At 36.4% G+C, this 26,188-nt stretch overlaps 1 protein-coding gene across 2 annotated transcripts in view; it reads left to right on the forward strand.

Annotated features, from left to right (window-relative positions):
- LOC119794626 (MAM domain-containing glycosylphosphatidylinositol anchor protein 1) overlaps window positions 1-26,188 on the forward strand; it is a 244,714-nt gene that overhangs the window by 64,807 nt on the left and 153,719 nt on the right. For both annotated transcript variants that reach the window (XM_038302254.1, XM_038302255.1), the window contains exon 3: window positions 16,539-16,678. In XM_038302254.1, coding sequence (XP_038158182.1) covers window positions 16,539-16,678 — 140 coding nt within the window. The remainder of the gene's footprint in view (window positions 1-16,538; window positions 16,679-26,188) is intronic.

Genomic DNA, 26,188 nt, shown 5'->3' on the forward strand with positions numbered 1-26,188 from the left:
AGACAGATGATGCTGGGCACATGACTGCTACTCTGGCCCTCCTTTTCCTCACCACTTTTCCTTATGCTTCTAAACAGATTTCTCTTTTGCACATAATTATTTCCTTTTTTCTTTCTTCATTTTTCATAGCAATGGGTGCTGAAGACCTCACAATATTCCTCCTTGCTCTGTAATGAATCACTTTAACTTATAGCCAAGGCACTAAGCATAGGAAGAAGCATTTTCACAATCACATATTAAAATAATCAAAATTCTGCTGAGGACTAACCACCTGGTGCTGTGCATTCTTTTTTTTTTTTTTTTCATTTTTCCCATATGTTTTCTCATCTTAACAGATGTTTTAGTCACTTTGAGAAACCCAGAGGAAGATGGAAATGATTATGTAGGAAGGGGAAGACGTAAATGTCAATCATCACTTACGCTAAATGAAAACATTACTGTTTAAAAAAACGTTATGGCCTGTAGCGATTTTAGTGAGTAATATGCAGGATTGTTGGCATCATGGATGGTTGTAGTGGGGGATTGGAGGGCTGGAAAGGAATGAGGCTAAACATTATATTGCTGGAGCTCATACTGTAGTTTTCCCATCAGGGTGTCCAATTAAGCGAAACATCCTAAAAATTCTGCATTTCAGATGGGATATTTTGTTTAAGTTGCTAAAGAGGAATAATGAAAAAGAGAAATTCACATGTTTGTAAATGTAGGTTTAACACAAGTTAGATTGATCTTAAAATGGCATTTTGTTTCTAACATAAAATCATAAACGCCCTCAGAGCCTGATACATAATGGCAAAAAACTTTTCAAAGTCTTAAAGCTTCACTAACACTCTCGTGTTCTCTGACGAGCGTGATAAAAATAGTAAATGAAGTTTCAATCTTTTGCTTATTAAAATTGTATAAAATTCACTGGCTAAACCAGCACAAGTATCCATGATACTAGTTTATATTTCTAGGTTCTTACCTTTTCTGACTTGTTTAAGTTTTAATTCAATTAATTTCCTTCTCTGGACTAAAATTATACAAAAAAATGATTTGATGACCTTAACAAAAATCAAGGAGATCCAATTTAATCGAGTTTGTCTCAAAAGATACGTGGAAATTAATTTGAGTTCAGTTTGACTGCTGCATGGATCAAATGCATGCCTATAATAACTGTTGTTTTAAGTTTCAAACAGAGCCTCACATACCTAATATTACTTTATTATCATTAGGACAAAAATGTATACAACCATCATTGATAAACAGCCTGAATATTATCTTTCCACATCAGAATTAGAGGAATGGGAATCAGAATAAACTTTATTGGCCAACATTTTGTACACAACAGAATTTAGTTTTAGTTCCATGGCAAGTTTAATTTTATAGCACATTTTACTAGCAAGACAATTCAAAGGTCAGACAGTGCAAAGTGCTGTGCTCCAAGCATTGACAGTGAATAGAAAAGTATAAATAGATAACTTTTGGAAGAAATAAATATATCTACTTGTTTTTGTATGTACAACCATTTTTTTACAGTATGTACAGAAAAAAAGGAGGTTGTGACTTTCTAAATGTCTGTATTTTTTACGTAGTCTAGTTGACTAATTAGACTTTAAATAGTTTTTGTCCATCAGAGGGTCAGTCTGTGGGAATAAACTGTCTCCAGGGTGGCTTGTTTTTATCAAAACGCTCTGCAGCACCGACCTGAAGGTAAAAGCCTAAAAGGTTGGTGCCGGATGTGTGGGAGGTTTTAGCTGCTCTTTTTCTGACCCTACAACTTTACAAGTCCTGAATGGAAAGAAGGTCAGCTCTTATAATCCCCTCTGGGGACCTAATCATTTATTGCAGTTTGGACACAAACACAGGAAAGGCTGAATGATGGTTATGTAAATGAGCAACTGCTCCTCTGGACAGTTGCACTTCTTGAGTTGCTGCAGAAATTTCTACTGAGCCTTTTCTGAATCTTTTCTAATGGTAAGGGTCTTTTTAGAGGATATTTTCTAGGACAATAAAGTGTTTTTTAGGATGATAAGAGAAGGTAATGTGGGGGAAGTTCTCAAGAAATGCACCCTTGTCGTCACAATCTAAAACAGTTCCAAGATCCTGGCGGTATTAGCTCACCAGTTAGAGCCCAGTCCATCACCTGACTGTATGCAGACTCTTCCCTGTTTGGATCAGACCATTAACAGTGGTGTGAGCTGCAAACTTCAGGAGTTACAATGAAGGGTCTGCTAAGGTGCCTCATTGGTGTACAGTAAAAAAAAAAAAAAAGAGTGGGCAAAGAACAGACAATTGGGGGTTGATGGTGTTGATGATTCTTGTGCAGGGGTAGATACTCGCCTCATCTGCTGAACCAGGAAGGTTAATTGAAATTAACAAATCACAAATATCACTATTTAAATTCTAAAACCAGTGCAAAAAAATAGGTTATATAATTATCAAGCAACCAGTATCGTACTGTGGCCGAGGGATGCACATGCTGTGTAAATAAATAATTTCACAGCAAATGCGCAGTCCTTGAAACACAACAATCAACCTATTCTCATTATGAGTGCCTATGAAATCGTACGAAAAGTTATGCACCGTACATTTTGGACGTTTTTTTTTCGTCGTATGTGCATGCACATCTGACGCACCATTCACGAATATAGAATATAAATTACAATTAGCCCTAACCCTGACCCTAACCCTAAGATATAAAACAGCAAGCAACGTAGTTAGAGACATGAATAAGTGATGATTGCACTGTTTTTCCCATTTTTATGTCCGTCCGCGGATCTGCTTTTTTTTCCTGTCTGCCAGCGCATGCACATTGATGTGGTTTTTTGAGGAAAAACGTCTAAAAAGTACGTAATAGTGTGCATAACTTTTCGTACAATTTCATACGCACTCATAATGAGAATATGTTGCAACAATAAGACAAACAAAAAATTATGCAAACAGTAATACAAAAAAAAACATAAAGACATAAGTGCAGCAAAGTAGAGAAGCTGCAATCATTATGTAGACATGTTTTGCAAACAGGCCAGCTTCAAACACATACATGATATTGCCACAGAAACATATAAGACACATGCAAACGAAAAATTATGGTTTGCCCCTAGTGGCCTGGAGCACTTCCATTATGCAACTTTTCTTTACTTTGCAGGAGGGCTGAAACGATTGATTAAATTAATCTGATTATTTGGTGTTTCCAAAATAAACATCAAACAATTTATTATTCAATTAATAATGCATTAATAATGTACTGGAATGTACACACTCTAACACATGAGATTAACCAAAAGAGAAACTCACCCAGAGCAGCAATTATGTTTAAATTGAAGAAATTATATAAAAACTTTACACTTAAGATTAAAAACCTTTTCTTTCTATGAATATAATCTATAACTTCTCAAGTGGCTTTAGCTACACCTAATTTTGTAGGTATAGCATTACTAAATTTTTTATAAAATGTCCTTTAAGGTACCTTTTCATATCCCTTTATAAATCAATTCATTGAAAAAATTATCAAGCCCTTACTTGCATTTTTTCCATCTTGCTACACTATCCTTTAAAAAAGTTTTATTTACAAATACATGATCTATTTGCAGCAATTCTTATGTTTGCTGGGCGTGTCCACCTTGCTGTTCCCTTCTATCTGTGATTGCAGCTTTTTTTTTCCTTTGCAGCATTGCATCTTTTGTATTTGTATGTTAGTGTCATATTTGTGTTTGTAGGACTTTCTGTATATGCTGTGAAATCATGTATTTACACAATATTTTGACCTGTCGATCACCAAAGTATTGAACCTTCAAAAATATAGATGTAATTTAAAAACAATGAATTTATAATTTTTTTTTTTTATTGAACTTTATTAATCCCACACTGGAGAATCTCACCTCTGCATTTGACCCATCCCCTTAGGGAGCAGTAGGTTGCCACTGTGCAGGGCCTGAGGAGCAGTGTGGAGGTTAAGGGTCTTGCTCAGGGACCCAGAGTGGTAGTCTGTGGACGTGGGGCTGGAACTCAGAACCTCTGGGGGCCAAGCGTATTGGCCTAACCACTAGGCCGCCACTCCTCCTATTTATTTTGCATCTTTTCTGCTTTCAATAGAGCAAACACAATTATCATAAAATAACAAATATAATTAAATTATTTCATATAATAGTTTCTAAAATGTCTATCTGTCATTGTAGGAATTCATTCTTTTCTTTTTCTGTGCCTTATCCTCTTTTCCAGCCTATCAGCTTTAACACACTGAACAGCAAACACAACAGGCTCTTTAAATTTAACTTTCAAAAAGGGAATGCGAGTCACACATTTCACTGTTTTCTCTTTCTTCCTTCCCTTTCTCCACTTTTTCATTCTCCCCTATGTCTATCCAGTCCAAAGATCTAAGCTGTTTTCATCTCTTTGACTGGGAGACCTCTCTCTGACTCTTTCCTCTTTATCTTCTCATCCTGGGAAGGCTCGAGTGTAGCAAACCCACTCCTGTTGAGGACTGAGTGTCATGTTTGACCAAGCTCTAAAAAAAAACCCCAATCACTTCACATCTCTCCAGTCCTCCGCAGCAGTCGCAACCTCCACTCTTCCATCTCTGAATTGTTTTTCCTGACTGCCTCCTTCTGTCCCTATCTCTTAAAGTTGTTATTTTACACTTATATTATATTTGCCTGTTTATGTAGCAGTGACTTCATGCTGTTAAAAGCCATTCTTGCTTTCATCAAATTTAATCAAAGGATGCAAAGCTCTACCAGCCGTTCTATTACTCTGTTTATTTCGTTATGATATTATTTTTCTTATATGTTCATAAGAAAATGTCCTCAAAGGATATCTTTTCCTGGACTGTGCACTGATGTGAATACAGTTCCCTTTACTGTGCCACTTAATACAAATTTTGAGTGGGATGTCCTTGTTATGCCAGTTATGTTAAAAGGCATTAAGATCATCCAGATTTGTCTCGTTGGTCTTGGTAAACAAATCCTTCTTTTAAATTTTACTGTCTCATGTTTGGTCATATATGTTGTAATGCCTAAATAGGAGAGATGTAAGTATGTGGTGAAACATCTGTGATCAACCAAGACCACACCAGGGTTTTTACAGGAATGAGTAACTGTAATTTAATGCATTTTAATGCTCTTTTAATGCTCCTAGAAATAATGCCTTCATATACACACATATTTATATACATATTTATATAAATATATATATACATATACATCTTTAACGTCGAGAGACTGCAGCCATTTCCCGAATTCCTAGTCTTCCAGCCACAACATTTTCCCATTCTCTAGCTTTTTCTCCGCCTAAAGCTTCTTTACTGAACATACTTCTTTACGATCAACTGGAAGCAGTTCCTTGCAAACATGTGGAACAAGTTAATTCTAATCTAATATATCTGACGAAATTGTTTTTATAAACGTTTTGTTTTTATTTTTTATGAATCATTTTAAATGCCACTGTAACCATATTTATAAATTGTAAAGCTAAATAAGGTCTTAATTTAAAAGAATAGTTTAATGACATTTAATGATTTCTAATGACCCACGGAAATCCTGCACACACAATAATAGCAGAAAAATATGATTATAATCAGCAATACATGCCTGCTTAAACAGGCTGACACTAAAAATATTATTTCCAAAACTTTTCAACCTTTCCCTCTTTTTTTAGCTGTATTATATCTTGGTCAAACAGCAGATTAGCCCCTCAAAAATGACACAACAGTCATGCAGTACCATTCAAATCTGATTTCTACTTTTTTATGTTCATTCCAGTACAGAAGTGAACGAGCAACAGTGAACACCTTAAACCAGGGGTGTCAAACTGGTTCCAGAAAGGGCCGTGTGGCTGCAGGTTTTCTTTCCAACCAAGCAATGGCACACCAGACCCCAGTCATCTCATCAAGTCATCATGTTCAGATTGGACTCACTTGATGAGATGAATGGAGTCTGGTGTGCTATTGATTGGTTGGAAAGAAAACCTGCAGCCACACGGCCCTTTCTGGAACCAGTTTGACACCCCTGCCTTAAACTGTGTTCCCTTAGCTTTATGAGTGGCTCTTTATTGGGCTTTAACCTGCATGTTGGGAGATGACAGGCTTCTGATACTGTTAAGCTGAATGTAACTCAAAATAACTGACTGTGATGGGTCTCAACATGGGGGAATGAATTGGCCATAATTATTTCAAATGGACTTCCCTTTTACAGCGGTTTTCTGGTCTTACCAACCACTCAAAACACACTATATAATAAGTGGCATTCTTCCATTTACGCGCACAAGTGTACATCCACCAATACAGCAAATTGTTTAGCATCTAGGTGTGTCTTCATAAAGAGTACTTGTAATGTGGCAGGAAGGAAAGTTGAATTAAGCTTTTAATTTCCAAAATGTCCCCATCAGTCACATCACTGTCAATCTTAAAGGCGGAGAGATAAGCGATTTATTCTTTTACGTTTTTGTAAGCCTTTTTTAAATGGCTTGGTTTGCCATGTCTTATATTAAGCCTCTGCTGTTTTTTGTGCAAAACCAATCAAGCATATTTTAGTAGATTAACATGTTCCAAGCAGATAAACTGAAATGACTATTACTGTTAAACATCATATAGATGCATCTCAGTAAACATTAAAATAATCATAAATATACACTACACACAGATTGGTATATATCAAAGTTTTATTTCTATTAATATTATCTAATGAAATTGTGGAAAACAACTAAAGTTGTACGCTCTTTTAAAGTAATCAGTCCCCTTTCCACTGAAAACTCCAAAATTTAAAGCCCCAAAGTTTGTACTACCCATGTAAGAATCACTTGTAATTAATCAGTGTGCTCTCCCATTAGTCTGGAAGATCTGTGACAGTCAGCCTGAAAGAAACCACACTACACCTTCAGACCTGCGGGTGGTTGTAACAAGAACATACAGGTGGTTCTCCTTTTACGTTCAGTGCCAACAAGCTATAAATAAATGTCTAAGCTTGAAAAGTAAAAAAAAAGAAAATTATTAACACGAATTTGGCCAGGTTTACTATTTAACTGAATGATTAATTTAAACATAACCACAAATAACATTAATACCTACGTTAACCTACAATATCTAAGCAGATTGATATTAGGCAGCGGAAATACTCATAGTCCCTTGGCTTTCTCTAGGGATTACAACTGCTACTACTGCCTGGTTAGCCTAACTAGCCTAGCAGCCAGACTGGTTAATCAGAGGGACTCTGCCACTCTAAAACATATTTTAAAGTACAATCAGAATCTTAATTAACCGAATATTCAGATAAAGTTTTGAGGTGTACACTGGCCCACACTGGCCTGAACCATGCAATTTAACTTGGCGACAAATTTAAAGGTTGTCTTTTTTCGCGAGCAAAGTTTTGAGGTGTACTTTCCTGCTGAATAACAACTTAAAACAACTTTTAGTGTTAAAAATTGAATGGATAATTAACGACTGACTCACTGACGGTACAGTTGTGGTTAGCATGAGCTCCTACTCCGAATCCCTGCTGAGTAAGCAGCCGACACCGTGTAGTCAACAAATTGACTACAGAGATTAAGTATTGCGTTGTACTGTCTTGCTTAAAAACTTCTTTGAACATATTTTATGACCTGCTCCAGATATAAGCAACATCTAAACACACACCTTTATCAGTTACTGCCCTTGCCGGTGAAATAAAGCACTGCAGCACAACAGCTGTATGCAGCCCCCTCAAAAGCCCAAAAGTACTGGGTCTAAAATCCCAGAATAATAAAGCCCCATGAAAATTTGTTTACCTTTAATTAGTTTAAATATGAACAGTAAGACTATCCAGTCTTTTGAAAGCTCCAGGCTCTGAGTAGCAATGGAAAAGGGGCTGTTTATGGTGCTCTTCTTAAAAATAAAACCTGCGATTTGTCATTTCATGCACAGTCAGCATTTTGAATTATGTTTCTGAATTCAGTTTCTATTTTCTTTCCACTCTTGTTGTAACAGTGCCCTAAAGTTGTGGTGAATGAGTATAATGCATCATCAATTTGATAAGTTCTGGACTTGTTTGTCTCAGTGTATAAGTACTGGAAGACAATTGACAGGAAGCACCAAAGGGGTTAGCAAGAGGTTGTTCTTTTATATATAGCACCCATTAAATGGTTAAGTCAAAAGTTAAATCAATGGTGCTGATGCATTTTGATATCCAGAGCTAGAGCCAAAATGAAATGAAACTCTGTTTAATGCTGTTAATAATCAAAAACATTGTTATCTCAGATGTCTATCTGTTGTTCTTATCTACATCTCAACTCACATTCCTGCCTTTTCTTCCCCCCGCCAATGATGGCAGTGGATGAGGCAAAGAAAACAAACAGTCTCTTGTGAATGAAGTCGATTGAGACAGCACTCATCTGCATGCATGAACAGCTCCCACAAAGTAACTATGCATATCAATCACACCCCTCGTGTTCAACAGGATTCGTGACCTTCTAAGGGATTCCTCTGGCAAGATATAGTAGAATGTACAAGACAACACACTTACTCACTCGCAAACTGACATATATCTATGCACACTTACATCTCAGAAGTGCTCACACACTCACTCTTTCACTGACAATCTCACACCCGCTGCTCAGCACTCTGTCACAGCTGTCAGTGGGGTTTGACACCGGCTCTCCTGTCTCATCATTAGTTTTAGTGAGAGATGTCCTGTCCCTCGAACAAAAACAAACATGGCAGGCTGTGACAAATCAATTAATCAGATGGGGCATTTGCCAATAGTTATGTTTCACTTACAAACTAATGTGTGTTGAATGTATCTTGAAAAGTTTCCAATAATGTAAAGCAACTCCTGCAATCAGCAGCCCCCTCACCAGTTTTGATCAATAAATCATTGGAGGCAGATAGATTAATGTCAAAGCTGCTCTCTTTGACGAATGATCATTTTCCCAACTAACTGAATAAATGTACTTACGAGTTGGAATGTTCTAGTCATTACGGTAAAACTTACTTTAATTTTATCAAGTAGAAATTTGGAGACTTTTCTTTTTTTGCATCATGTTATTCTTGATAAAAGGTTAATTATAAAGTTCATATTGACTTTCTTTCTTGCTGAGAAAATGTAATTATTTTGTAATAATTTGTTCCACTGGCATTCAATTTTTAGTTTGTTATGTGTGATTAAATAACAAATATGGGTCTTAAGAACTGCAAAAACCAATGGATAATTGACTAAGTAGTCACAATTATTAGTTTTCTGACTAATTTCCTAATGGCATCAAAAAATGAAACATCGCGATTGCTTTTGCATTGTTTGGCAATATTAATGTATCAATATTGTAAAGCATTCCTGAAAGACTGAAGTGAACTTTCTGCCTTAACATTATCACATTGTATGACTCTCTAATTTATTGTTAAGTCTCTGAGAGGAATGTGATTGTATGTCACTGTCAACAAAATGTGTAACTTTTTAGAATATGCTTTGTGGTCCTGGTAAAGCTTTTGTTTTAAATATTAGTGGAAGTGTAGATGAAGCCAGTCTTAAATGTTTCACTCTAACCTTTAACAACCCTGTTGTTAAAAAACATGCTAACTCTGATAAGAAAATAAACACCTGCTGAACAGTAATCGTCTTTTAATTTCTAAAATCCCAATTTAGTCATTCTCTCCCCCCACCTTCTAATAATAAGTTTTTTGTTTTGTATTTGTGATATATGCAAACAATCAGCATGTCAAAAAATGTGTAATTGTCTGCATATTTAAACAAAACTAAAGTAAACCAAGCAATCAGTATTATGGACTTGGTGCATAGCTTTTTAACAAAGCTTAATATTACACCTTACATTTTTTTTTAAATGTGTAATCAGTTTTTTGAATTGATAAAAAAAACAAACAAAAAACATGTGTTACTGTAAATAATATGTAAGCCTGGAAAATGCTTTAATTTCTCTCAAAATCAGATTAACTTTGAAAACAAACTACCAAGCATTTATCAGTTTACAGCATCTATGGTTAACGATTAACATGTCAGCATGTTCTAATTCTATTTAGCCATAAAAACAAGACATGCTATCATACTTATGAAAGAGATCAGCATAAAGAGTTTAAAAAGTTCAAGGTGAGAAAGTGAGTTATGGGATCCCTTAAAAGAAAATGTGATACCACCCATCCAGCCAGAACACTCTGCATCTGAATCGATCTTGTTGTGAGTTGAAGCAACTGGAACAAAGGCAAACCACAGAGCAAACAGAGGAGCCTCATCCAATGGAATACAGGGACGAGTAGATGGATAATGGCTGACAGGGTTTTGGTTTCCTTACATTGTCACATTTCTTTGTTACTGATCTCAGTCTGTAGTTTTTTATCCGATTAATCAATTGACACAAATCTTTCTCTTTTTCTCTTTTTTTTTAAAAGTCTTCTTCATAGTTTACAGGTTTTTCCTCTTGTTTCCATTTTAGAGTTATTTACTCCCAATTATTTTTCACTAAGTCTTCTTCTGGAGCTATTTATTTTGACAGTACTTTAACCTTACTTCACGTTCGTCCTTCACTTTGTTTTGTTTGTTTCTCACCCCACTTCAGCTTCATTGTTGTACTTCTTTTTTTAACTTCTTCGCTTTTTTTCCTCTATCACTTTCAACTTATGCTTCCTCTGCCTCATTTCATCCCCTTTTCCTCCCCATTTCCTTTCTTACCTCTCGAGCAGTTTATGTCTACATTGTCGATCAGAAAGTTGAAGTAGCCAAGCAACCAGAGGCGAGAGCAGGCAGAGTAGCTGCTCTGCCTGACCTCCCTCCCTCTCCAGAGAAAAGTAAAACAAAAGCTAATGCAAAATGTCAATAAGTTCAATGGATAAAATTATTCACCATTAATACTAGCCTTTAGCCGTTTTATGAAACTTTACACTTATATTTCTTCGTGTTTAGGGGTATTCTTCTTTCACAGATTATTTTTTCTGGGGCTAATAGCTAAGAATTAGCAATAGTTAAGCCTAAAGCTGGAGCATTTAGGCAGCTAATTAGAAAACAGCATCAAAGGTTTATGAGGTTCTAATAATCTTATCTTGGAGGTTTAGGTTTAGGAGGATAAGACAGGCGCGACCTTCCATCCCACAGCAAATGCCATCGGTTTGCCCTGCAGCAAATCTTTTGACCATCTTCAAAACGCCTCACTGAATCAACTTAGATAAAGGACTTGGATAAAGAAAAAAAAAACATGCCAGTGAAATTGAATTTTAATGTTTTGTAACAAACTGCAAAAATTAAACCATATAAATAATAATGTATCTTATTTTTTTCCATTTTTATAGTGAAATGTAATAGAATGTTTTGATACAACTTTACATTGGTAATGTAAAATTTAATTCTAAGAGGTGCACAATAGAAAATACATTTTGGAAGGGATGTTTGTGTGTGTTTGTACGTATTTGTGTGGTTGAGGTTGTTGGAAAGAATCCAGTGAATGAATGCATCCTTGGATGGATAATGAAAAGACAGAATGAGTAATGAACTGAATTTTCTTTTAATAAGATTTCCAATATAATATGCCTTAATCACATGTAAATATATATAGTTCTCAAAATTACAATGTGAAGCAGCAGGCCTTGAACAATATTTTATAGGTTGTAATTTTTTGTGAACATTTCAAGAAAATGTAACAAGGACAGAGACTTCTTCTGAAGAGCTTGTTTCATTTGTACTGTATGCTAAGGGGAATATTGTTTGATGTCCTTTTAATTTGTTTCTGAGACAACTTTTACAATGGACCTTTAGAAGAAAATTTAAAATATTTTCAATTCAATCTAGTTTATTTATACGGTTCCAACATCATAACGCATGTCATGTCAAGGCACTTTACAGAGACAATACAGTCAGACTTTAAAGTTTCTGTCAAGGAAAATCAGCTGAGAGCATCCAGTTATTGACCTGCAAGACATGCTGTAGGATGACCTATCCGTGAAGATTTTAGCTTATATTTTGGCTACGTTCACACTGCAGCCTGAAGTGACCCAAATCTGATTTTTTTGCCCATATGCTACCTGGATCAGATCTTTTCATGGCAGTCTAAACACAGATCCGATTTTTTCCCAATGCGATCCAGGCCACTTGGCTATGTGGGCCTATATCCGATACGAATCTGATCTTTTCAAATGCGACCTGTGTGTGAATGATCAGGTCGCATTCATCCGACCTGAACGCCATTAGTATCCAACATAGGTCACTATTCTGCTTCCTGCTACACAGAAGTGGAAAAAAAAAACAACAACCAATGTGGACGATGATGCAGAGAGCAGTATTTTTTTTAACCATCTTGAAAAGATTGAGGTTTTAAGGTTTAAGCACTACATCCATGTTTACTTCCATAAACACGAAGTACGCTGGCCTGTGACATCATTGCTTCCTCTACTGAGCATGCAGGACACTTAAGCTGTACGAATGCATATATTGCATATATGCATATATTTGGAAATGTGAACGGCAACGCAAAAAAATAGGATTTCATTAAAAAAACAGAATTGAGCATCAAGGCCTGCAGTGTGAACGTGGCCTTTGTCACTGACTCTTTAACAATCCCTCCGCCCCAAGCATGGACGTAACTACAGTGGACAGAAAAAACTCCCTTTTAAAAGAAAGGAACGTCCAGCACAACCGGGCTCAGTGTGAACGGTTGTCTCTCTCTCATAGATAATATAAATAACTTATCAAATAATACAGAATAAGAGAAAATTGATAGAACGAACCAGGATAAGGGAAAAGTGGTCTCTATGTCATCCAGCATCATAAACATATTTCAGCATGATTAAAAAAAAATTTATTTGTGTGCATTATTTGACTTTATCAGTTTAAATCACACATATTTTTCTTTGTGAAACTTCGAAATTTAGCCATTTTGGATGGTAGAGATCTACTTTGGAAGTAGTTTCACTCTATGTTAGCATAAAAGTCCTGTCAGAAGTAATGTCTAAATCTCCCAACTACAGTCTTCTAGAGGTCAATACACTCTTATACTAAGGCCAAAAATCCTTACTTCAAAAACTACAAGCTGTTTCTATAAAAAAAACTCCAACTCCTCAAAAGCACAGACAAGAAAACAAGAAAGTGTTCCTTCAATTTTTTTTCTTTGTTGTTGCTTCTTTTGGCATACCATAGAACACATCAAAGCAATATCAAAGCAAATTTAATATACATTTATAGATTTGTAGCTTTCCTTTCACTTTATTTGGCCAACTGATTTACTTATAATGTTTGCTGTTAAGGGTCATTATTCTCTACCCTGGTTTCTTTCAAACGATTTAGCTTTTTTATGTTAAACATTAGTGTTTCCACTATGGATTATCTTGAGCTACCAAATACTCTACTGAGTGACTTGACATAAGCTTAAGTAAGAGTTTTTACTTGAATATGATGGGCATATATGAAATATCAAAGAACAAGACATGAGGCTTGTGTGAGCAGACTGCAAAGGTTCACTTTGTTGGTTCTAGATTTATTGTTTAACCTGGAATCTTAAATCATGCACAAAACTATATAAAACAGAATTTAGCCACTTTGATAAACTATAAGTCATAAATGGTGATAATCAGAACAAGACAATTAAGCCAGACTATAAAGATAATATTTTTGTGAGCAGTCATTGTTCAAAGCCCTACAGAGAGATATAATACATAAATCACTGCCATTATAAAATCATTTGTTTTCCAATTAAAACAAAAGGTTGGCATAAGCCACGTGTTCTGAGTTGTGGAATACAACCTGCTTAGAGCCCAGCAGGTTAAATTTTAATTTGTAGAACAAGGCAAGACATTATAGAAATGTGCTAAAAGAAGTTGCTATGGATGGTTTACTCTAGCACGGCAGCCTATTACGCAAGAGTTTAGTGTCCCAGACATTTCTTTTTTTCCCTTCTGAATCTTATTTGTCTTCAGACGCTGCTATGTGTGCAGTCGAGCTAAAGTTTAATGTAAACAAGCCGCCTACTTTCTTTCCGTCCGCTCAATAATAACAGTTGTAGAGTGTGGTGAAGATTTGTTCTTGCTGTGAATCGATGCTAATCACATCATCATGCTGCCCCGTCCCTCATTCTTCTCTCTGGGGCTTCACACTCCTCTCTGGCCTCCTTGTCCTCGCCCGCTGCTTCTCCTGCTCCATCGCTGTCGCTCCCCTCCTCCCTTCTGTCTCCCTTCATCATAAGCCATCTGAGGCTGCTTGCATGTAAGCCAACTCTCCAGAAGGGTCAGCACCATGATGATGCTGATTCTGGAGTTGACACCAAAGTAAAGAGCTCCCATCGCGCATCTTTCATCCATTATTTGCTCACCAGCTGTGACTGATGACTGTTTTTAACATGTTGTAAAGCAGACTTTATGTGAAAACCTAATTTACTTTGGATCAATAGGACAAGTGAGATAACACGCTTTTCTAGAGTGGTTAGCTCTGATCCTTGCATACGTAACAGTTAAAAATGACCTTGTTACAGTAGACCGCTCCACAGGAAACCCTAATTTATTTTTCAGCAGCAAATCTCAGCATCCTATAAGCATCTTTTATGTTGATAAAAACTTCTTATACAGTAGCTGACAGATTGATTCGTTTTTCTGAGCTATAGTGTGACCCTGAAGATCTCCTCCATCCATCCATCCATCCATCCATCCATCCATCCATCCATCCATCCATCCATCCATCCATCCATCCATCCATCCATCCATCCATCCATCCATCCATCCATCCATCCATCCATCCAGTTTAGTTTTTGGTTTCATCAGAGATGGACAAAAAGCTGAGTACTGGAAGCTGGTGGACCACTTTGTGACATTGAATGGAAAACAAGGGAGGTAATTGTAGATTTAAGGGAAAACTGGAATTGGTCAAACTCTGTTACCATCATTAAAGAAAAGGAGATGGTGGAGTATAAATACCCTCATTTTTACATATGTAGCAGACAGTATTGCTTGAGAAAGCTTAGGTCCTCCAGTATTAGCAACTCAATGCTGCGTATATTTTATAAAACTGTTATGCAGAGTGTGATGTCTTCTGTCCTCATCAGCGTTAGAGGAATTGACATAAATAAGCTCAGCAACCTCATTAAGAAGGATGGTTCTGCTCTCAGAACTTCTCTGGAATGTCTGGAGGGAAGTTTTAAAAAAGAAATGCCTCACAATATATAGAAGAACATTATGGACAATTTCTAAGCATTGCCCTCATTAGACTTTTGTAAAAAAAAAAAGAGTGTCTTCATTTAGAGGCCTCTCCTGACCTGCTGTAAAGCAGACCACTACAGGAAATCCTTTCTGTCTGCAGCAGCTTGTTTAAGAAATCTCTTTGAGTTACACCACATTTGTTTTCTATTTGGGATTAATAAAATGTTTATGAATTACATTGAATTGAACTAAATGTAATCTAGTTCAATTATGCAAATTAAATAGCAAAAAATTTAAATTAAGTCATATAAAGACTTAAATCCATTTACATACATTTCAATCGGATTCTAACTAAATGAGAAAATTGCTTTGCTCGACCTTTCCTCTGTACAAATCTATAATTTCATATCTATATATGAAATTTTAAATGTTAGTTTTATAACAACATAAAGTTTACTGTCATACTCTTCCTGTGTTTTATAACGTCCTCTTCCTGGAGATTTCAAGTCATCTCTTGTTTGATCTGATACCCTTATATAATGAGAGCGTTGTATTTCTACTGAACATTAACATAAAACTTACAGTATATCAGTCCATGTTTTAATGCTTCTGAATATCCCACATGAAAAAAAAAAAGAATAATATATTTGTGTATTAGCAAAACACATAACTATTTCAATGACAGATCTTCATTTATTTTTGCAGTGCTGGTTTTCTAAAAAAATAAAATAAAAATTGGCTAAATAAATATCCAATACTGACTGCTTTCAGTGAGAAAATTTGTCTTATTTCTAAATTCCAAGCCTGTTATCATACTAATTATATTTGACCGTATTTTACTGCTTGTGTAAAATTAACTCAGCATTTGGCCTTGAAGTTCAATGTTTGGACCTCTAACTTTCTCGAATTAACATGCCTGAAAGGTAGCGGAAGCGACAGGAAATTGAGGGAGATAGACCGGAAGGCACACCTAATAACTTATGTAGCATAGTAATGGTTTTTGATACAGTAAGGGTAATTTTTCTTTCAATGTAGAAAGGGGGGAAATACATTTACTACTTCTTTTAAAATCGAACTGTCTAATTGGTTGAAAATACATCAAACACCTAAAGGATTTTCAGGGTTTGTTTTTTCCTTTTTAGGCACTTATCAAAGCGTTTGACATTCATTTACTGTAACATGACATAGGTCCAGTTAGGTTTCAGTTTTCCAAGAAATATTAGTGCCCCTTGTCGGAAATTGATACAGATAAAACTCTTGGATTTCTGGAAAGGCTTCTATTCATGCAGATGCAGGTGTAATGTGATATATTTATTCAACTGACTCATCAATACAAGCTACAGCATCATTTGTGCACAAAAGAGTGACCTTTTGGCTGCTGGCTTTGTTCTTACTAAAAATATAATGTTCTCTATCTCTGTTTGCCTGTGTGCTTACATTTCTGTGTGTGTGTTTGTGCGTGTGTCCACAGCTCCAGCTAATGCACAGATTGTGCACTCCGGTGCAGCATGTAACGTCAAGGACGATAACATAAGCGAGAGAATTTACACCATCAACGAAGGAGACACACTAGTGTTGCAGTGTATTGTTAAAGGACACCCACGACCACAGGTAAGCTTCAATCACACCTGCTGAATACTTTTTGTGTACTGTATGTAAGCAGTTTAAGATGAATTTTCATTCCTTACAAGCAAAACTTATAGTTAGTGTCGAGGGAAATTTGGAATCTGCTTAAAGTTATCCTGACAAAATGACAACATTAGCTTGTTGGTAGTCTAACATTACAGATTTCTCTAAAATGATAGGCAGATAAAATGTTTTTTGTTGTGTTAAGCTTACTTGATGTAAGCTTTCAGTGTTTTAGCTTAAATGACATGTTAAAATACTTCATGCAAGCTTTTTGACAGCTGATGTACAAAACTCCTGTGTTGTTTTATGTATGAAATTACATAAAACGTTGCAAGGAACTAGAGTGAAGTAATCACTTTCAAGATAGCTGGTGACTTTTATTTCAAAATTGATGGTAATGTGGTAGATAGAGTCATACATCACTTTTCATTCATCTTCTATATAGAGAGAATATTCAGTCTGCTTTGATCAGCCCCCATATCCTGTCCTTCCTGGAAAACTCAATATTTAGGAATGTCTGTCTCCTAGTCTTTCTCGTTTATCAGTCTCAGATTTAAGTTTGTTTTTAGAGTTAAATATAGCAAAGCCTGAGGTCTTATCAAGTTGCTGATGTTGTTAGAATACATGAACACCTTTTTAAAGCTTGCAGAGCTTAACTTTGTTTTCATGGTGCTGCTGCTACATGCCAGCACTTTAAGGTAAAAAAGCTGGTGTATAGAGAGCTGAAGGCAGGGTGGGTGAGTTCTACGATTAGAAAGGCCCTACCATTGGCAAGCAACATGTCATGATGTACCTGTGAGTAATTACAGTGTTTACAGTGTCAAAGTGGCTCAGTTTTTGCTTATCCTCACTATTTAATTTTTCACTCACTATATACTAGAGTGGTTACTTCAGTGCAAAACTTGCCATTAGACTCTCAGCTGAACTTTTTTTAATCCTGTCTCTGGCCTCAGTCTGTTGTGATGTTAACAGCACTGTCACAGCATTCGGTTAGCGCTCTGCAAATGGTTTTCATGAGTTGGAACAGCAATAGAGCAGAGAATGTGCTTTCTGGCTTAAAGGTCACAGGTTTAATTCCACAAAACAACTCATTGGATAAATGTGCTCTGTGCTGTTAACAATTGAATCACAGCCATTGCCTTGAGCAAGGTTAACTGTGCCACTGCTAATACTTAATCTATAGAATACAGACATACAGTTCTGAAGAACACAATAAGAGCTGATATATAAAGATAAATTGAATATCAGCAAAGAGAGATCTGAGTGAGGGTTTGTTTGATTTCTGCTTCCACATCATTGAACAGACTTCTTTCCATTTTTAGCCTTTTTAGACCATATGGACACGTTAGATTTTACCCGGTCTATTAAAAAATACAAAAATAAGAAACAGCAGCCTTTTTACACAATATTGTACTCCCCACTAATGTTGCACTTTAAAAGGCACACTTTTCTAACACCAAGATGGAGTGTATGTTGTCAAGAAAGTTATGGAAACTTTCCTTTGGGATTTAGGCATATATTGACATTGTTATGTCATTAATTTACTGCAGATTTCTTAGTAGTACATCCGTGGGATAAATCTGTTCCACCACATTCTGAAAATGCTTCCCTGGTTTGATATCCAGTGACTCATCAAGCTATTAGAGGCATTGTTATGTTCCAAGAACCTGTTTTTATATGTACCAAACCTTACAACACTGTGAATTATAATCAGACCAACGTGATCAACGTGACCATCTGTGGTCATATAGGGACAGACAGTGCCGACAACAGTACTCAACTAGGCTTAAACATTTTGAATGGTGCACGACTGGTAGTAAATGTCAGGTTGTGTGCAGGTTTTGGAGGACCCAACTGCAGAGTTGGAAGGAGGCAGAGATGAGTTTTTGCTGATTAAATGCTGATCCATAAGCAAACAGAGGCCAAGTCCAAAAACAAAATACAGAAAACCAAAAACTAGAAGATGCGAGGGAAAACAGACATAAGAAGCAAAGAAAGGATGAATAACCAGCAAATACTAACTGAACAGGAGGAGTATATATGGCAAACAACAAAGATTAGGGTAATCAACTGATTGGAAGCAGGTGTGGACAGAAGAATCTAGAAGGGAACTAGGGGAAGGTGACTGACACAAGAGGGTAATGGTGGGTAAACAAGAAATACATAAGAACTCAAATACAAGCAGAAAACAACTCAAAATGGTAATAAAAACAATGAAAACACAAAAGGAAACTTAAACAGAACCAAAATATGCAATACCCTGGCAATAAAGGTCCAAATGAAAGAATCCCCCACACTATCAAACTATACTATAAGGCGGGATGGATACATGATTTCATATTGTTTATGCTAAACTTAAACTCAGCCATATAAATTTCAATGCTAAAATCAAACCTCTTCTAAACCTTTTAATAAAAATTCCAAATCTCTTATTGTTCTGTTCTCATGACTAATTATTAATTATCGCCTTAGCTTCCAAATTTAGCAAACAATACTGGCACCTGATAAGGTCTTCTGATGTTGTAGCCCATCTGCTTTAAGGTTTGATATTTCTTTGTGGTAATTTAAATAACTGCTGCCTTTGTACCATTTCAAGAAGGCCTGCAGATTGTTTTGATATCAACAAATTATATTTTCTCATCAGTAAATATTACTGATGTGGATCTTTTTTAGACCCTTATCTGCAAGAGAGATAACCGAGCATTTAAACCCTGGTTTCTGAAATATTCCAGTGGATCCATTTGAAATTTACAACGTGCAACATTTAAAACAACTTGAATACTATTTGTCCTGCTGCTCAATTTGAATGGTTTTGGTATCTCCACCACACCTTGATACCTAAAAACATTGAGATGTTCCCATGAGGTTGGCTTATCACTGTACATTTTAACAAGCCTTTAAGCAGTTGTAAAAACTAAATAGGATAGTGAGTTTTTATCACAGCATTCAGGCACTAACAAACTACGAATATACAACTGTAGGCTATATATGTCCAAACATATATGAATACAAAAATGCATCCAGTTCACACATTCACAAGAAATACAGATTATATACATGTAAACAAAAGGCGCACAAAACATGACCAATACTTGGGCACTGTTTTATTCATGGTGATATGATGCTAGTGGACATCCACCCATGAGGAAGACTGCTTTTCTCACCTCGCACAATTCCACACAGATACACACATCCCCTCTGCAGATACCTCTTTTCACTTCATATCTGTCTCAGGAAAATCATGCACACATGCTCTCACACATAGCAGACATAGCAGGCATGGGAAGCAGGAGTTCACTCCAGGAAAGCAGAGGGGTCCAGGATTACAAGTGTGTGTGTGTGTGTGTGTGTGTGTGTGCGTGTGTTTGTCGGGGGGAGAAAGAAAGTTAATTTGCTTCTGTATCAATGTTCAAATTTGCCTTTAAAGATAAGGCTAAACATGCACCTCCACATATTAAAACATAAAATTTTCAGCCATGTGCCCTGAAAAAACAATCAACTTTCTGATTTTTTCAGAGTGGGGGAATATCAATCAATACACCGGATGCACCACAAACTACACATACAAAACAAGTTTATTTCCCTGGAGTAGTTCAAAGATGTAGGAAATTGCGTCAGTGATTGCTTATTCTCTGGGCTGGAGTTGGGAGTGTATTTTGAATAATGATTGCACTGGTCACATTGTCAGAATGTAAAAAAAATATATCTATATATGATGTGTGCACACTGGATTTACCCTGCCTCTGGCAAAGAGATGCTGGCTGAGCGACTGTGTCTGCTGGCATTTGCACATGTGTATGTACAAGTTTGTCAGTGACAAACTGTGCATGAAGGCTTACAGGTGCTGGTCATAAAATTAGAATATCATGAAAAAGTAGATTGATTTCAGTAATTCCATTTAAAAAGTGAAACTTGTATATTATATTCATACATTACATACAAACTCATATATTTCAGATGTTTATTTTGTTTAATTTTGATGATTACAAATGACAACAAATGAAAATCTCAAATTCATCATATCAGAAAATTAGAATATTACTGAAGACCAATAAAAACAAAGGATTTATAGAAATGTTGGCCAACTGAAAAGTATGAACATGAAAAGTATGAGCATGTACAGCACTCAGTATTTAGTTGGGCCTCCTTTGGCCTGTATTACTGCAGCAATGCGGCGTGGCATGGAGTCGATCAGTCTGTGGCACTGCTCAGGTGTTATGATAGCCCAGGTTGCTCTAATAGTAGCTTTTAGCTCTTCTGAATTGTTGGGTCTGGTGTATTGCATCTTCTTCTTCACAATACCCCATAGATTTTCTATGGGGTTAAGGTCAGGAGAGTTTGCTGGCCAATTAAGAACAGGGATACCATGGTCCTTCAACCAGGTACTGGTAGCTTTGGCACTGTGTGCAGGTGCCAAGTCCTGTTGGAAAATGAAATCTGCATCTCCAAAAAGTTGGTCAGCTGCAGGAAGCATGAAGTGCTCTAAAACTTCCTGGTATGTGGCTGCGTTGACCCTGGACCTCAGAAAACACAATGGACCAACACCAGCAGATGACATGGCACCCCAAACCATCACTGACTGTGGAAACTTTACACTGGACTTCAAGCAACGTGGATGAAGTGCCTCTCTTCTTTTCCTCCAGACTCTGGGACCTTGATTTCCAAAGGAAATGCAAAATTTACTTTCATCAGAGAACATGACTTTGGACCACTCACCAGCAGTCCAGTCCTGTTTCTCTTTAGCCCAGGCAAGACGCTTCTGATGCTGTCTGTGGTTCAAGAGTGGCTTGACACAAGGAATGCGACAGCAGAAACCCATGTCTTTCATACGTCTGTGTGTGGTGGTTCTTGAAGCACTCACTCCAGCTGCAGTCCACTCTTTGTGAATCTCCCCCACATTTTTGAATGGGTTTTGTTTCACAATCCTCTCCAGGGTGCGGTTATCTCTCTTGCTTGTACACTTTTTTCGACCACATCTTTTCCTTCCCTTCGCCTCTCTATTAATGTGCTTGGACACTGAGCTCTGTGAACAGCCAGCCTCTTTAGCGATGACCTTTTGTGTCTTGCCCTCCTTGTGCAAGGTGTCGATGGTCGTCTTTTGGACAACTGTCAAGTCAGCAGTCTTCCCCATGATTGTGTAGCCTATAGAACTAGACTGAAAGACCATTTAAAGGCTTTTGCAGGTGATTTGAGTTAATTAGCTGATTAGAGTGTGGCACCAGGGGCCATCAATTTTGAACCTTTTCACAATATTCTTATTTTCTGATATGATGAATTTGAGATTTTCATTTGTTGTCATTTGTAATCATCAAAATTAAACAAAATAAACATCTGAAATATATGAGTTTGTATGTAATGTATGAATATAATATACAAGTTTTCCTTTTTAAATGGAATTACTGAAATCAATCTACTTTTTCATGATATTCTAATTTTATGACCAGCACCTGTACAGTAACAAACAAAAGCAAGCAGAGTCAAAGAGATGGAAAACTGAGTTTTCAGCAGTGGGATCTTCCCTGCAAATTGTTGCATTTAGACACTATGGAGGGTTGCTGAAGTACCACACTTTGATTAAGTAATTTATGTGTGTGAGAAGTCAAAATGAGCCATACTGACATTGTGCTTCGGCATCTCTATATGGGTGTGCATAAATAACATAAGGATAGTATTCTCATACAAATAAAGAAAAACTTAATGTCAAAATATTTGTTGTGCAATCAGCTGCTGCAATAGCAGCAGCTATGCAAATGCTTATGGATATGTCAGTATCATAACACCCTTTTATAAAGTCCACAATTTCTTGGTGGGCTTTATATCCAGTATATCTTTCTGGTGACAGTAGAAGCAAACAGTGTGATGACCTCTGTCCAGCACATTCTGCTTGGGTAGCACACTGCAGTATTCTCCCCTTTGTCCCTTTGGGCTTACAGAGTTTCCACTGCATTCCACTTGCTGCTTTGAAAACCTGATCCCTGTCACCTCACTGTCTCCTTGAACATGTTTACAGTTTATAATACCGTGTCTTATATTACTCATGAACTCATCATTGTGTTTTTATTAGTAGTATCAAACTATTGTTAATGCTTTTACTCTGTTGCTGCTTACGTGACACACAAAGTACAAATCTCAATAAGGAACCTTAGAGGGGATGCTGCTTTGACATTAAATGAAAATCGCCCTCAGCTTTCCAAAAGCTAAACAACACACAAAAATAAGAACAAGTTTAGTTCTGGATATTAGGTTATGCTGCTCTTCAGAAAACATGTTGGCTTTCTCTTGTGCCCATAAGGGAAAGTTTGCTCGCCTTAAGTTGTGAAAAAGTAGTGCATTGATCCTGAAGTGCTGCAACGACTTTAAGCATGATGATTTTCTAGTTGCAAAATTGTGCAATGGTGTATGTAAACTGCTGAAACTTTTACCGTCCGGTTGGCACTATGGAGCACTATTTTCTAAGACCATTTATGGAGTAACTTCAGGAAACAAGCAAAAAGCTGCTTTGTCTTACACCCTCGTTAAAACAAGGAGGACCCGCTAAGATGAAAATGTACTGTTTTGTTAACTTTATTAAAGAAGCAAAGAAAAATAAACAACATAGAAAAATTTTACTTGTCAAAAATGTATTGTAAGAATCTCTAGTGGTCAACAAAAAATATGGGTGCTCACTGACCCATTCTCCACACTGTGATACCTCAATGGGTCAGTAAGTAATATGCCAAATTGCAAATGTCTATCCACATCTAGTTCACCTATACATCCACAAACAAACAACAACAAATTCATAACAAACAAAAACCCAGAGAAATGAACATCAAGTTACTTCTTCTTTAATGGCTCCTACATTATTCACTATAGAGACAGTTTCCCAAGCTGTAAATCTGATAAACACCAAACAGTGGGAAAGTGGTGGCCTTATGGTTAGAGAGCTTGTATTCTTAGAAGGCTGCAAGTACCCACTTCCCTCCTGCCACTCTGGGTCCTGAACAAGAACCATAGCCCCTGATTGGCCCTGACCTGCCCATTTCCTTCTAAGGATTTGTTCACACCTAATACAAACAAGGCACATCTTCACTTTGTCAGCCTGCCATTGGTCACTTACAATTTTGCATCTCTCACAACAAATCTTGCAGACTAGGCAGCAAAATTTCAGTAAGCTCACTTAATCTCATCCTGAAACAGAAGGAGCCTCAACAGCATCCGTCTGTCTAGCTCTCCATGATTTTACCTTGGTTTAAGTGAGTGAGTCACAGGGTTTTTTTAATTTTGAAAGCTGAGTAATGGTGCCAGTACCCCTGGGTCCACCAGTTCCTACAAAGATGTTCCCGGCTCAGCAAACACACCTGCTCCTGTAGCTGCGGCTGGACAACGGTCACCTCCAGCAGTACTTGAATCTGTCCAGGACCCATTATCAGGACCTGCTCTCCTGCCTCAATGGACGAATCAAACTTCAATGAGGTTTTGAAGGAAAAAAGTTAGCTCTGCTGCACTTAGCCTACATCATTGTCACATTTAGTCCTTAATTAGTTAACATGAGATCAATGGAAAGAAAATTTCAGATTGCTGAACTTCTGCTTTGTGCATTCACACTTCCACGGCACTATTTGCAGTGACACTGTGCTCTAATAGCCTAATTTGTGTGCCCCTCGCATTGCTTCAAGTGCATCTTTCGCATAGTTGGCTGTTAATTTGTTCCTGATCATGCCTTGACATAGGAATAACACTTTGACACGCTCTATTGACCTTGTTTGTGTTTGATGTCAATCCACATTTAGAGATAGGTGGAATGCAGAGGTTGAATTCCCTTTGAACTGAGAAATAAAGTTGATCATCCCTATTCAGCCAGAATACCCAGATCGATCCTAATAATAATTTTCACAAATCAAACCTTGTCTTCTTATATTGCCAGGAAAAAAAAAAAAAAAAAGAAATATATTTCCATTAATCAGTTTTTGGATAGTGTACCGAATTGTCATCACTGAGAGCATAGTACAGCCAAATTCAAATTGATTGTTGTATGCACCAACTTGGTCATTAAAACCTTCTCTGTTTCCACCTATTTGACGGCAGATAACAGCTGAAAAAGATAAATGTTTTTCAGTCAAACTTCACAACAGTTTTTTTTTTTTTGTTAATTCCTGCAAAATACAATTTTTAATATAAAATGTGCATCCTGTTCTGAATTTGTTTTTTAGAATGAATTACAGATTTTATAAATTTTTAAAGGCATTTAATAAATATATTTATGGATAGTTCTTAAATGCAGCTACAGGTGCTTATATATAACTTCACAGGTTCACAAAAGCCACTGTTAAGAAGAGTTTTTGTTCTAGCAAAGATTATAATTTCTTATAAAAACTATTAGAAATTTTAGGACCATGCAGGTCCTTAATATTTACTTTGGTTATTATCAAAACGGTCTGACTATGTAATGTTTAGAGGTTGGTATTTATGGTTTAATATCTTTTTTTCCCAATAGTATGGCTGACACTGCAAGACATTACAGTTAAGCAACAGAAAGATATACTATTCTTAAAAATAAACATAAAATAAAAAACAAGAACAAAAAACGTGTTTTTTTTTCAATACTAGGATATTGATATTTACTACTACTCTTGTAGAGTCAACTTTAAAACAAATAATTGAATAACAGTATAAATAAGCTGAAGTGATTGTAACATTGATGCATACCTGAGAATACTAATATATTTTCTTGGTCTTAATTGCCTATATTGCTGTTCTGACCCTTTCTGTTCCTGTTCAAAGTAACTACTCCAACAGCTGAAGAATTTGGCTAAATGATTAAATGAAAAAAAAAAAAAAAACTTCACTCCTCACTTTCATGAAGTGATGTAATAAATTTTTTTTGATATTTCTTAGAGCGAAAGCTTCTTATTTTTCAAAGCCTTTATTTTAGCAATAACAAAAAAAAAGACTGAAAATAAAGGTAACAAGTCTGAGACTTGTGTCCAAATAGCACTCAAGATCTCAAGGGACATCAACATTCTCTTCACAATATATTTTGGTGTGTTTCTTTCTTGGCAACTTGGCTTTTTTTTTTTTTTCTACTAAAAACACCTTCTGTCAGAATAGCAAAAATATATATATAAAAAAAACTTTAGTGCTCTATATAAATCAGATTAACAATTTCTAAACAACGTAGAATCTTTTATAAGTCCCTGGTTTCTCTCTTTGGAATGGGAGCTGCTCATGTCCCACATCCAAATGGGTTTATTTAAGATTGCGGGAATATGATGTAGAGGGACTGATTGTTCTTTGATTTTTTTCTAGATTCTCAGTAAAGGACTTAACCACTTAATACCTCTATGTAGCACATTGCTGTTTAATGTGGCATGCTTTAAAAAAAAAATAGAAAGAAATCAGTATCCTCTTATATTAAGATGATCATCTCTTTCAATCTTTGTACTCTTCTCTTTCATTCTCCACCAAAGAGGATCCAATTTAGCCATGGTCAGGCCAGACCAATAAATGGCT

Source organism: Cyprinodon tularosa, unplaced genomic scaffold, assembly GCF_016077235.1.
Source record: "Cyprinodon tularosa strain WSP-4 unplaced genomic scaffold, ASM1607723v1 ctg485, whole genome shotgun sequence".
Lineage (NCBI taxonomy): Eukaryota > Metazoa > Chordata > Actinopteri > Cyprinodontiformes > Cyprinodontidae > Cyprinodon > Cyprinodon tularosa.